The sequence below is a fragment of the Phalacrocorax carbo genome, chromosome 2 (assembly GCF_963921805.1).
Source record: "Phalacrocorax carbo chromosome 2, bPhaCar2.1, whole genome shotgun sequence".
Lineage (NCBI taxonomy): Eukaryota > Metazoa > Chordata > Aves > Suliformes > Phalacrocoracidae > Phalacrocorax > Phalacrocorax carbo.
In genome coordinates this window covers 72533681-72547160 of record NC_087514.1, presented here as the reverse complement: position 1 = coordinate 72547160, position 13480 = coordinate 72533681, and the positions used below count along the sequence as shown (strand labels likewise).

Sequence of the window (13480 nt, the reverse complement as noted above, 5' to 3'; positions counted from 1 at the left end):
TTCCACTAGGACAGCGTATTTCCCCCATAAGACCTTTTGACTGTCCTGGCATTTCCACTTGAGATATTTTGGTCACAAGCATGCTCTTCCCCGAGAGCATCCCTGGGTTAGTGACCCCTTACTTCCTAGAAACACTTTCCCAGCAGCAGCCTTTCCATGTGGCCTGGAGCCAGACATCAGTCCCCGTGTTCCCAGGTTCCTGATCCAGACCCCTGGTAGTGCCTCTCTCTGCCCGAGTGCTCTTGTCCCACACACTCTGCCACGTGTGCCGTCCTAGAAAACTGACCGACAGCCAGCATGCTCCTAATCGTTTCGGCACATACACTATGAGCCTTTTCCACAGGCTCTCAACAAGACAGTTTTCTCAGCTGAAATAGCCTGAGCAGCATTTAAAAGGATCCATGAAAAACAAAACAAACCCACTGAACACCAACCTTGAAAAGACACACAGACCTGTCACCACAACTGTGAGTAATTTTGACTCAGCATTTTAAGGGAAGCGTTCCTATCCATACCATCGCTGCTCTAATGGTGTAAACAACAGCCTGAACATGCAGCATGCCTATGTTAATGTGAGACAGCTTACAGAACAGCACACGGATGCAAAACCACCTGAACAGCTCAGCTGGGTGCAGCTGGCATACCCGCACCACAGCCTCCCCTCAGAGGTGCCCCTGTCCCTTTCTGCTCCCTTGGAGAAAGCAGGAATTGGCATTTGGCATTACTGGCATTAGGCCACGTCAGGAACGAGCACCGATTCCCTTTTCCCTAATCAAATAGCTAGCATAAACCAGCCATAAGCAGACAAAATGAAGAGAAAGGCAAATCCATCTCCAGGAATAGGTGCTACGTGCATGTCTCAGCTGTTGAAGTCCCCTTTAGAGCACCGCAGCAGCCGGACGGGCCAGGGAGGCTTCACCTCTGCTTGGGGAATAGAGCTCGCCCCCCCGTGCCTGGGGACATACAGACTCTTGGGCCCCACATTTCATCTCGCAGGTAACACTCACTGGGCACAAACCAAACTGCTCCTGATATTTGCCCTTTTTTAAAGCTTTTCTAAGCTTTTTCTAAGCTTATTTCACCAATGAGGAGTAGGAAAGCAGTCCGGCCTAAGAGGAGACACAGACCTGGAATAAACACCCTCTACTGTGTTTGTGGCATTGCTGGGGCAGGGGTTGAAGGCCCAGGGCCTGAGATGGGGCCCTGGGCTGTGGGCAGGATGGGGGGAGCCCTCAGGACTGGGACAGTGCGCTCAGGGCCAGGACACTCCGCAGCAGCATAGCTGGCTCTGACTGAATTTCCTGGCATGCTTCAACTCTAATTTGGGAAAGAAAAACATGGGCTGGCGCAGCCCCCAGGAAGGTCACTGCCTCCTGTGGCACCAGGCTGACAGCCCGGGCAAGGCTTTCCAGCTCAGCCCCACCAGCATCCCTCTGTCTCCGGCGCTCAGCTGCTGCTCGCGGCGGCCCTGCGAACGGCCGGCCGAGGCCCAGCAGGTGCGCGCCAGGGCGAGCCGCCCAGCAGGTACCCAACGGGCTGGTCGGTGCTGCTCTCCCAGAAAGCACCGGCTGCTGCAGACCACAGCCGGGATGCTGATGCCCGTTGGCGGCACAGCGGCCGTGCCAGCCCCACGCGCTTCCCAGCACGAAGGTACGCCAGCACGGAGCCTAAATTCAATGAAAGACAGAGGAGCACAGCATGTCTCCTAGAGGTTGCTCCTAAGGGAGCAGCTTCGTTGAAAGCCCCAGCAAGCAATTCGTATTGTTGCTTAGGATTCCTTCCTTAAACATCTACAATAACTTCCATTTTTTTTCTGGAGCTTCCTTCCTAAAAACTGTTATCTCCCTCTCCTTGGAAAAGAACATTAAAGAAAATGTTTCTGGGTTTCTGAAATAAAGTCTGGTTAAAGTGCCTGTGCAGGTAGATACCCGTGCATTATTGCTGATTTGGGACATTTTACAGTCAAAGTCATCCAGCACCGTCCATTACAAGATCCTGGTTTCAGGAATGTGAAAGTTGTCAGATTAATTGCCCTGGCTGAAAGATTCCATACTGCATGCCTATCTCAGGGTGATTCACAATTATAAAGGCAAAAATCGGGCAAAGGAAGAACTTATTGTCCCCTTGAGGCCAGGCAAATACTAAATCATACTTTGTTTTGCCCATCTTCTGAAATTCTCATGCAGCTTCAGCATCTCACACACTGCAGTGTTTATAAATTTGGAGAGCAAGAAGTAGGATTGCTCAATGGCAGGGATGTTTTCCTTCCAGTTCCTGTGTAAACCTACAAACATTTGACCAAGCTATGTGCCCTTAAAAAAGCCTGTACATGTTCAGCAGCAAAGACTTAACACCCAAACTCCCCGAGGCTACATTAGGAACAGATAGGCTTCTCTCCTCTCTGCTTTCTACAGGGCAAGAATTTCTCCACCGAGCAAGCAAACATACTCCAGTCATGCTAGGCAGCACTAAACAGCAACTGTTCCCATTACCCAAACTAAGAGCAAGATGCTGTTTATCCAGTACTCCAAAATTTCTGCTGTTTGTGCCCAGATATGAAAGCAAGAGTCAGATCCAAACAATGAGGGCTGAAGGCCAGCTGGGCAGATCAGCAAAAGACAATGGCAAATGAGGATAGGTTTGTGAAACTATATAAATAAGTACTAACAATGAAAAAACAGCTGGTGCCAAGTGGCTAGAGACTCAGTATCTGTGACTAATTGGGTATTTGTTCAGCTATGGAACACCAATCTAACACCAAATCCTGAAACCCCATAGCAAAGCCAGGAAATTGCAAATCTTGTCTCATTTGCACATACTACAAAGCTAGCAAATAATAACAGGAAGCATATTCCTCAAGGAGAAAAACTGAAATGCGTGTTATTTTCTTTTCCTTTCCTTTGCCTCCTTGCCAGAGACAAATCTGAAAGCAACACAGTTACTGAAACCGCATTCACTGCAGTGGACTTACTGTTTGGGTTTGGAACTCCAGAAACAATGTCTTTGCTGTCGGGAGCAAGGGCGGCATAATTCGCATGGTGGTGGTGATGACGGTGGTGGTGGTGGTGCCTTGCTGGCATTTTTGTGGTATATGGTGCTCCACCATTCTCCTCAATGTTGAACTGATGCAGATCGCTGTTGTTCAAGGGATAACTACAAAATAAATTCAATTCAAATTAAGAGGGGTAAACAGTAGGACAAATTGTACTTTTGGAGAGACAGAGTGCAAACTTTATTGGGAAAAAAAATGCACAGCTTTTTTTGTGAATAAAACTTTTAACAAGGTATACCCCAAACCTTTACAGTTTTCTGTTAACAGGAGACTCATAAGGTGAGGAGAAAGGATGCCTCGGCTTTTTTGGCATGACTTTAATATCAGAATTACTTTTGGTTTTACACAGTACACAATCTCTGCTAGACTCTTATGCTGAGTTAAATTCTGACTGACTTATGGAATATGGTTCTCAAAAACATCAAAATTTGTCCTGCAGGAATTTGCTGCTTCACCTGGGAAAGGAAAGCAGTCCGGCAGCAAACAATAACTCTTTCTAAGTGAAACTGTCAGAAGAACAGACTAAGGAACAGCCCCAGAACAACATTACATTCCTGAGAAAGTTCAGGCCTCCAAATTTACAGTGCAAAATAGCTGTATGAAAAATTTGTGACTTGGGAATAAATGCAGAAAGATACCATGGGAAAGGAAAGGTTTTACAGGTAACAACATACAAAAGAGCACTTGGTCAAAAAGGAATCACACTTGTGCTGGTAAAATAACTGGGTTGTTTTGGCTTTTTTTTTTTTTTTTTTTTTTGCATATGTTTAGTTAGGATATTAACTGTTGTCAGACTACAACATATGGAGAAATGGAGACACACTGAAATTTTAATTCATCCTCTCTAACTCGGATGTGTCAAATGACACTGTTGATTTTCTTCAATAGTTTTAACTGATGCTGTTTCAGTTTATTGTTTGACATTATAATGAATTTATAGAAATGATATTTTCTCTCCATGACAGTAACTAAGAAAGACTGAGATAAGTCTACATAGATACAGCAAATGACTTGAATGTGCTTTCCTCAGAGGAGCACTTAAAATTTCTATAAGGTTTTAACTTATTGTATAGTATTGCATTAGTCAGTAGTTGCAGTAAATCAATTCATTCCAAGAAAAGATAAATCCCCTGCCCATTTGAAAAATGCTAAAGAAATTATATCTTCAGCTCAATGGGTTTTCAGTTTGCTTGTATTACTAACAGCAGCTGAAAACCTGACAATATGCAATAAAGACAAACAGAATAATTAAAGGAACAATGAATAAATGATACCTAGCTACTTGCTACATATTTCCTCTGCAGATTACTTATGATTCAAAGCAAAATTAACCAGTCATCTGTGAATAAACACATCTGTATCATTTCCAAAGATATGCTGAAGCATGCAACTCGGTACATCATTAATAACCACTGTCGTCTTAGTAACAACTTCTGACATGAGATTTCTGACTGGGTAGTAATTGAATAACACTTTTATGCTGGTTACTTTTGGAAAGCAGGAGGTGGGGAGGGGAATGTTATGTGTATTAATCTTGGCAGGTTCCCGGCATGTAGCAATGCCTGCCAATAAAGGCACTTCTGATGCCTTATTTCCCTTAAGGAAACAATGCAAATAGGGGTCTAATCCACAGGGGACATCTTTGGTGATCTCAGACAATCCAGGACTGGTTTGTCTTTTGAAACTGCTCTATATCTTCAATGTTATAATCAAATCAAGCAAGTGCCTACTGGGGGAAAATGGTACAGGCTAATGAGATTGCACGCTAATTGTAATAGCTCTCCTGCACTCTCCCTTCAAGCACCTTGGACTGCAGTGACATTTTTTAACTAAGAGGACAGATGGCTTTGTTCACACAGTTAAAACCCTTATAGGAAATAAGATCAGTTTTGGGCTGGAGCCTCTGCACACCCTTCTTTTCAGACTAGGATTCAATTTTTTTTCAAGACACAAAACCCCACGTGCTTGGGAGTTGCTTTGATTTCACCCACTGGCAGGTTGGCTTAGCAGATTTTCAACTGGTCTTTTCAAAATGTATGAGAACACACCAAATCCTTACATTGACTCCTTGTATTGCTATGGGCATGAGGTAGCTTCCATGCTAAAGTGGGAATGAGCTGAGCCAAAACCCTTCTGGCATGAGGTCAAACATGCACCAAATGCTCTAGACATATTTCTTGACTGTCCAGAGAGGAGTGCTCACATGATGTAAAATACAGGGAGACCATTACTTCAAAGAAATAAAGAGCTAGCCTAGCACAGCTGGTGTTCAGGTGTGCACTGAAGTCCTTGAGGACAATCTGCCACAGAGCTCCAGCCAGGATGTCAATACTCAGACAGTGCACTCCGATGTGAAACCCGTGTTGAAACTACTGACCCATTAAAAAGGCTGTGGTCACCTGCACTCTTCCAGGGCTGGCAGAAACTAACAGATACTGAGGCAAACTCATCTCAGCAGTCAGTCAATTCTTGCACTTCTCACAGATATGGGGTTGGGCTGAGGAAGACTTTTGCACCCATACCGTCACTACTAGACTGATGAGTTACTGAACAATCATACACAACAGGGCTTACAGCAGCCTCAGAGCCAGTCCACTGGAAGAGCTGACAGTACCCAAACAAGAATATTGTGAGTAGTCCAAATCTCTTTTCTGTGTACTCTTGATGATATAATTCAGGGGCGCACTGGACAACCTAGTGCAGTTTTTACAAGGTGGAACCATTATTATCTTGTATCACATCTGGTTTTCACTTATTTTTCTGTTCTTCGACAGCCTTAAATCTAGAGACTTGAGACTTTTCTCCTTAATGCATCTTTTTTTTTTCCCCATTAACTTTTCTTTCTATTGCTTGCTTCTATCTGGCTTACCTGGACAGATAATAATGTTCATGCATCCTTCCCAACCCATTGATGCAAATAAATCACTACTTTCAATAAACCAACTTTCTGACCATTTCCTAAGCCCTTTACGTTTTCATACTTGCTCCCCAGGCATCAAGTAATGTGCCTACCTGGACAGCTATTGGTTTTCATCCTTTCTCTTGTATTTGTCTTTCGGCCCTCCTAGTATGCCCAATGTCACACCTTTATTTTACCTTTTAATAGTCCATTGGCTGTCCTGCAGGTTTCCTCTTTTTCCTCTGTTATTTACCTATGTAGTTTTTCCAACAAGCTCCAGCTGCTTCCTATATAACCAACTCCTGTTCTTCAAGGAAAATGGGGCAGAGCCCTACAGGCTATTCTGTAAAGGAAGAAAACATTTCTTCCTTCTCTGTCCCTTCCTCAGTCACAGCACTCCTGAGAATTCAGTTACCGGAGGCTGAACCTTCAAAAAAGCCACTCAAAGTGCACAAGATACTTGGTATTGCCTTTAGCCTCAAACTCACGTAACTACTTTCCTCTGACCAAAAAGGCAGCATATCGAGGACAGGGCAAATAACATTGGATTACTTTTTCCATTTTAAAAAATTTATTTACGTTAGTAGTCCTCTATCCCAATTTTAGACTCCTCATCCTTTGCTTTAAAAGATATTTTCCCTTGACATTCTTACATTTCACGTGCTCCAGCCATCTGCTGCCTTACCAAACCATGCCTCTAGCGTACAACTCACACATATAGGAGATCATAGAAAAATGGGGACTAGAAAGGTATTTGGAAGACTGAATTATCCACCTCTCCCCTCAAAACCAAACTAAGCAGGCTTACGTTACCCCAACTGGTCGGCTGAACTGAGTCTTCAACACCTCCAGTAGCAGACTCCATGACCTCCTTCTGCAATCAATCTCAGTGTCTCACCATGCTTACCCTTACTTTCTTTGTTTATCCTATCTTCTTTACTGCAATTTAAGCCTGCTATTTACTCTCCCATCCACCACAGACACAGTGAACAGGTTATTTCTTGCTACAGAAACCTGTGTTTTTGAAAATGGCTCTTCACATCTCCCTTCAGGGTCTGAAGAGCTCTGAATTCTTCCGTTGCCCCTCACAGGTCACACATTTCCTACAGCTCTGATACATCTTTGCTACCCCCTGCTCTCCCTCTGACATGTGATGCTCAGAACTAGGCACCCCATTCCAGATGAGGCCTTGCAAATGCCCTGCAAAGAGAAGGGGTCACTTCCCATGTCCTACGGGATCCACTCCTGTTTATACACTGGAACGTGACATTTGCTTTTTCCTAAATAGCCTGGGGTTTTGACTCATGTTCAACTTCTGATCCTCAAGAACACCAGATCATTTCCTAAACTGGCCAGGCTGCCACCCTCCACAACCTCAGCTGTGAGGCAGGTTACTCCTACTTAACAGTACAAACATACTATCGTTCCTCCTGAGCTGCAACCTTCAACTTTCTCATATGCTAAGATCATGACCCGTTCAGGACTCTTCTCTCACCCACGACAGGCCTCGTGTGAGAGGACCTCCTATTTTGGTGTAACCTGTGAGCAACAAGAGATTTTTTTTTAAAAGTTATCGCCTTTCTGTGCCATCCTCCCAGCTGCCATCCTCATTCTCCTGTAGAACCTAACTGTGCAGACCTGCATAAAGGTCTCTCACCGGTGTTCCAGAGCAGGCTTCCTCCTCCATCCTGTCCGTGTCCCCTTCTTCCACACTCTTTTTGTAGGCATCTCCCACCTGTCTGAAGTTACACTTGGAGAGCAAATGGTGGGGCTCTCTTCTCTCCCCTCCTTGGGGAGGCTGGTGGGGCAATAGCACAAAGCAGGCTCACACTATTATGCCTCTTGGATGACTCTGCATCGAATTTAGACCCTCCCTGCTATACCTGAACAGTGGCTTAAAAAAGTCCCTGGCTTCTAGGTCTGATTGTGATAAATAACCTTCAACAATTACCACATCCACCTCTATTCTTTGAACACCGCTTCTCCACCAAATCACTGCAATTTTCTAATATTTAACAATCTTCAAACTTCACACAAATATCTCCACAACCTGTCTCAATCCTCCCCCATTCACAGCTCAGAGCAAGCCTGATGGTGATTTGTGCAGCTTATGGCAGCTCATATCCACACTGCAGGCTTTGTGCTGAACATGTTGGGAGGCTCCCCGACCACTTCACTCCCTGGTAGACCTTTCACCCATCCCCATATTGTAACAATACCTTCTCCAACATCGAAATGGGCTTTAGATATGCTCCCAGATGGCATTCAGGGGAACCGTTAAAGTGTAAGTTAACATGTATATGTATTAATGTGTACCCATGGAGGACAGTCTCTCAGAAGTCTAACAAAAGCAGCCAATGCACGTGAAGCTTCACTGTGGCAGCTGAGGAGATGAGGCTTAACAGCTCTGTTAAGCCAAACATTCATTTTTTGGGGTTAGCCTCTCCCTTTGAGGAAAAAACCAACCAACCAACCAAAATAGACTTGGGGTTTATTCCTTGCCCATGCTTCAAAAGAAGTTAAAACTACCCCAAACAAACCCAACTGAATTTTTAGCCAAGCTTGCTTCAATTACATTTAGAATCTCACACACCCCTTGTGTTGCTAGAACATGTAAAAGGGCACAGAGGAATTTTGCAAATTCTGGAAATTTCCCTGTAGAGAGGAATGCAGAGGAAACGGGGATAGGAAGAAGGTGGTGTTCTGCGTGACTACCCATTAATGGCCAGAACCATTGGATTGAAGCAAAAGACTTTGAGAGGACTCAGCGTTATACGAGAAGGGAACACAGCCCATGGCAGGAGGACTGCTTATGAAAGAAAGGATGAAGTTTCATTTTTGCAGCCAAGGATTGGGATGTATAAAAGCAACAAGTGTTCCTCAGTAAAGGAGGACTAGGATCACTCAGAACAAACCTATGTTGTTTTTTTATTTCCTGCACCATGTAACCAAGACCTCTTTGCTGGCCAGAACTGGCTTCCTAAACTGTGAGAAGGATAACTAAAGCTGACAGCGGTGTTACACTTCCATGCTCTGTCCTGCCACCACCAGATGACAGGAGAGCTGGCCCGTTTGCTTCCTTCAGGGAAGATGTGTTGCAGATTTCTCTCCCCGCTGCCAGCGATGACCAGCATTCCCCATCCATTCCTACGGACACCTCAGAAAGCAGAGAGGGCAGCCAGCAGCCTTCTCCCAGCCAGACAAACCAACCTTGGAAGGAAGGGGAAAATGGTGATGGGGAGCTGGGTGTTCAGAAATGGCGATGGGAGCAGGGAGAATTTCTCCTGTAGGAGATCAAAGTATATGCAGCAGCTTCCCGCATTACAAAATGCTGAACTAAGTTTTGAAGCAGGAGTAATCTGGAATTCTCCACAAGAAGAACAGAGCCTGCAGCAAAACATGTTCTAATAAAACACTAAGAAACAAATCTCAACTTGACAAAGTCATTGTCCTTACAGATTTCACCTTATCTACATAAAGATCATTAAAAAATATACTGCCTCGCAAAACTGTCATGCAAAATATGCCCACTGGGGAACTAAGCTTGCTTTTCTTCATTTACAAATGGTTTTAATTAATGATAACGATAGCTAATGATATTTAATCACCTGTCAAAAAAATTCATTGTCCCAGATGCCCTTGCAGATGAGAAAAACTCTGAAAAGCAGACACAAAATTTTCTAAGACAGATGAAATCCTCCTCCAGGTCAGCCCTGCCTTCCCCTTTCAGTCACAGGCAGGCCATGTACGCCTGGCCTTGGGAAATAAAACAACCTGGGGCGGCTAATCCAAGCAAGCTAACTCAGGTTAAAATAGGAGCAAAACCAAGCAAGGAACTTAGGCCTCCAAGACAGCCTGCGGCTGATCTCAGGTTGCTAACCACGCTACAGCCTTTTCCACCTCTTAACCCGCTAAATAACTCAGGTCCTCTGGGCTAAGCACATCCCTATCTCTCTCTCCCTTCCGCGGTATCACGCACCTGCCAAAGCACGCACAGAAGCAGGCGCAGGCCCGAGGCTTACCTAGCTGGGGAGAATATGTGAAGCCACAGGATGTGACAGAAGAAGTTGTTGGACAGAACAGATGAAAGCGTTGGCAGCTAACAAACGTTACAGAACGTGCCCTGAAGGATTGCTGGAATTCAGAGGTAACTAAGGGAGAGCTACACGCGAAATGGCCAAACTTCACCAGAGCACTGAAGGGGAGCATCAGGGACTTTTTGTGAGAACAACCTGGCAAGGCCAGCACTGCCTGGGGAACCATATCAGTAATACCACATAATGTCCAAACTACCTAGGTTGCCTTGGGAAACTTGAGTACAGACTTAGCAAAACTGGGAGAAATGTGTGGAAACAGCGGAGGTAACTGAGAGGAGATAAGGGAAGGGAATGCAATCATGCATCAGTGAAGAACAAGCATAAGAAAAAGGGGAGGAGGGGGAGAAAAGGGACCAGCCACATGTAAGCAAGCTGCTGGTCAGTATGCTTGGCTAGTCAAGCACCCATCGCTGCAGTCTAGGCCATCTTAACCGTAGTCCTACCTTCTATTGGTGTGTGTATGCATACAGGATTGAGCTCTCTGTGCTGCCCCATGTTTGTGTGCTGCTGTTTGTGTCTGCGGGTACTGGTTAAGGCACTGCTCTCCACCTCTTTTGCTCTGTGTGGCTGGCTGAATGTGTGCTTGATGGGTATTTACATCTCTGGAATACATGCTCAGCATCTCTACATGCTGGGCTCAGAAACCAGGAGCTACAGCAGCCTCACATCTAGCAGATTAGGAAGGTGAAGTCACTTTAGCCTTAAAACCAGTCCACTGGATTTGGCTTGGCTTAACAATATGCTCCCATCTTACAAAACCTCCGAAAAACCATCTCTATCCCTAAAAAGCTGAAATTCCTTGAAAAAAACATGTTTTTTAAAAAATTAAACTGTAGAAGTTTTGTGCTTCTAAATTATTCCAATTCTGAACGTTGCTAATGCCCTACAAAGAAATATGGGGTCTTCTGAATTTTCAGTAATTTGCCATAACTTTAAAGTCCAGCATGAACATACCCGATACCATCACCAAACAAATTACTTTAGTTTGGGTTATAGATTTTTACCCTTTTAACACATTACCAGTAAAGCCACTGAGCAGGTACAGTGTGCAGCAAGTAAAAACTCTTATCAAGGCAGGACAGAATTTTTCACTTAGTTGCTCAGAAGACAGTATCGATAGGTAACACATAAATCAATCACTCAGCACAGCAAGAGCTTTCTTATTTACAAACTTGTCAGCTGTCCTACCTCTGTTCTCACTGCAACACTTGGGCAACTCATCTGAGTTACAGCAATGAATCTTAAAAGCAGTTTTTAGACTTCTTTTTAAAGTCAGAAATTAAGAATGAGAGACACATTAAATACAACAGTAGAAACTGAAAATCAATGGCAATAAATGGAGCCCTCTGGGTTCAAAATTTTGATACAGAAGCAGTATCCAGTTTTACATTCAGGTTCCTTGAAGCCTTGCTTCAAATCAGCTCTGCTTATTGATTCAGCAAGCTCCAGGTGCTGAAGACACAGATGCTGAAGTCCCAATGCTCCCTTGCCTCCTCCATTCCTCTTCTCCATTCCCACAGTCTCTAGCAAACGTCATAGCTTTTCCTTTTCCATTTCCTCCCACTGCATGTTCTGCTGTAAAACTCTGCTTCTCCTAGACCCTCTACTTGAGCATTTTGTTTCCCTGGCCCATTTGTTTTCTTCTGAGTTCTTCCGTCCTTTCTGTGTGACTCCTATGCTCCTACTGATCAAAGCAACACCAAGATGCTGGCCCTGCTGCCTTCCAAGGCCTCAAAATTCAGGGGCTTGGCCCCTGGAGATCAAAAGGAACGCAGCTGTTTTGTCATCTGTTTAGCTACTGAGGTCATTGCTATGTCACTACACAATTTAGAGTGTGCTGGAGATTTGTTAATGTTTTGGTTTTCTAGTTCTCCGAGGTTCCCAAAATTGCAGAAACTGGTAACAACAGGCAAACCATCATGATTATAATTCCAGCACAGATTGCTATGCGCTTAGTGGGGAAAAAAATTATAAATAATTAGCTTCTAATCTGAAGTTTAAATTGTGTTAGATCAGTACTTCCTACTACTAATTAGGTGTGGCTACTTCTTTCATTTTCTTGAGGATGCAGGAGTAAAAGATGTTTTTCATTGCCTTAATTTAAAAAAATGCAATTTTAAAAATAGTCTTTCAACATACGACATTGCTAAGCCAGGAGCTACAGGTTTTCCAAATTGTTCCTGTTTGAAACATCTGTTCTTGCTTAATTCAATACATCTTCATCCTTGATACGATCAGCTGCAGGTTTTACTGTTTGATAGTTTAAAGCTAAAGGTCATAAAAAAGGGGGGGGGAAAAAAGGGGGGGGGGGAAAAAGGGGGGGGGGAAAAGGGGGGGGGGGAAAAGGGGGGGGGGAAAAGGGGGGGGAAAAAAGGGGGGGAAAAAGGGGGGGAAAAAGGGGGGGGAAAAAGGGGGGGGAAAAAGGGGGGGGAAAAAGGGGGGGGAAAAAGGGGGGGGGAAAAGGGGGGGGGAAAATGGGGGGGGGAAAAAGGGGGGGGGAAAAAGGGGGGGGAAAAAGGGGGGGGGAAAAAGGGGGGGGGAAAAAGGGGGGGGAAAAGGGGGGGGGAAAAAGGGGGGGGGAAAAAGGGGGGGAAAAGGGGGGGGAAAAGGGGGGGGAAAAGGGGGGGGAAAAGGGGGGGGAAAAGGGGGGGGAAAAGGGGGGGGAAAAGGGGGGGGAAAAGGGGGGGGAAAAGGGGGGGGAAAAGGGGGGGGAAAAGGGGGGGGAAAAGGGGGGGGAAAGGGGGGGGAAAGGGGGGGGAAGGGGGGGGAAAGGGGGGGGAAAGGGGGGGAAAGGGGGGGAAGGGGGGGAAAAAGGGGGGAAAAAGGGGGGAAAAAGGGGGGAAAAAGGGGGGAAAAAGGGGGGAAAAAGGGGGAAAAAGGGGGGAAAAAGGGGGGAAAAAGGGGGGAAAAAGGGGGGAAAAAAGGGGGAAAAAGGGGGGAAAAAGGGGGGAAAAAGGGGGGAAAAAGGGGGGAAAAAGGGGGGAAAAAGGGGGGAAAAAAGGGAAAAAAGGGAAAAAAGGGAAAAAAGGGAAAAAAGGGAAAAAAGGGAAAAAAGGGAAAAAAGGGAAAAAAGGGAAAAAAGGGAAAAAAGGGAAAAAAAGGGAAAAAAGGGGGAAAAGGGGGAAAAGGGAAAAAAGGTGGAAAAAAAGGAAAAAAGGGGAAAAAGGGGAAAAAGGAAGAACTTTACAAACTTAGCAGATAAAAAGTACAAAAACCAATCAAAAGTTAAAATATAATTGTGGTGACAATTTGAAAACAGAGCCCTAGGGGCATTTCCAATGCTTTTCCAACAGCTGTAACTCAACATTTATCTTATTTTTAAATTGGAAGATTCCTCAGTTCTCAGAAGGTATGATGACTAAGCCAGTCATCACGAATGCTTCTTCTGCCAGAGAGAAAATGAACTAGGTTGCTTCCGTAAAGATACAAGCA

General features: G+C 44.9%; 1 protein-coding gene across 5 annotated transcripts in view; it reads right to left on the bottom strand.

Annotated features, from left to right (window-relative positions):
* EPB41L4B (erythrocyte membrane protein band 4.1 like 4B) overlaps positions 1 to 13480 on the bottom strand; it is a 191017-nt gene that overhangs the window by 72807 nt on the left and 104730 nt on the right. For all 5 annotated transcript variants that reach the window (XM_064443262.1, XM_064443263.1, XM_064443265.1 and 2 more), the window contains one exon: positions 2972 to 3153. In XM_064443262.1, the coding sequence (XP_064299332.1) occupies positions 2972 to 3153 (182 nt within the window). The remainder of the gene's footprint in view (positions 1 to 2971; positions 3154 to 13480) is intronic.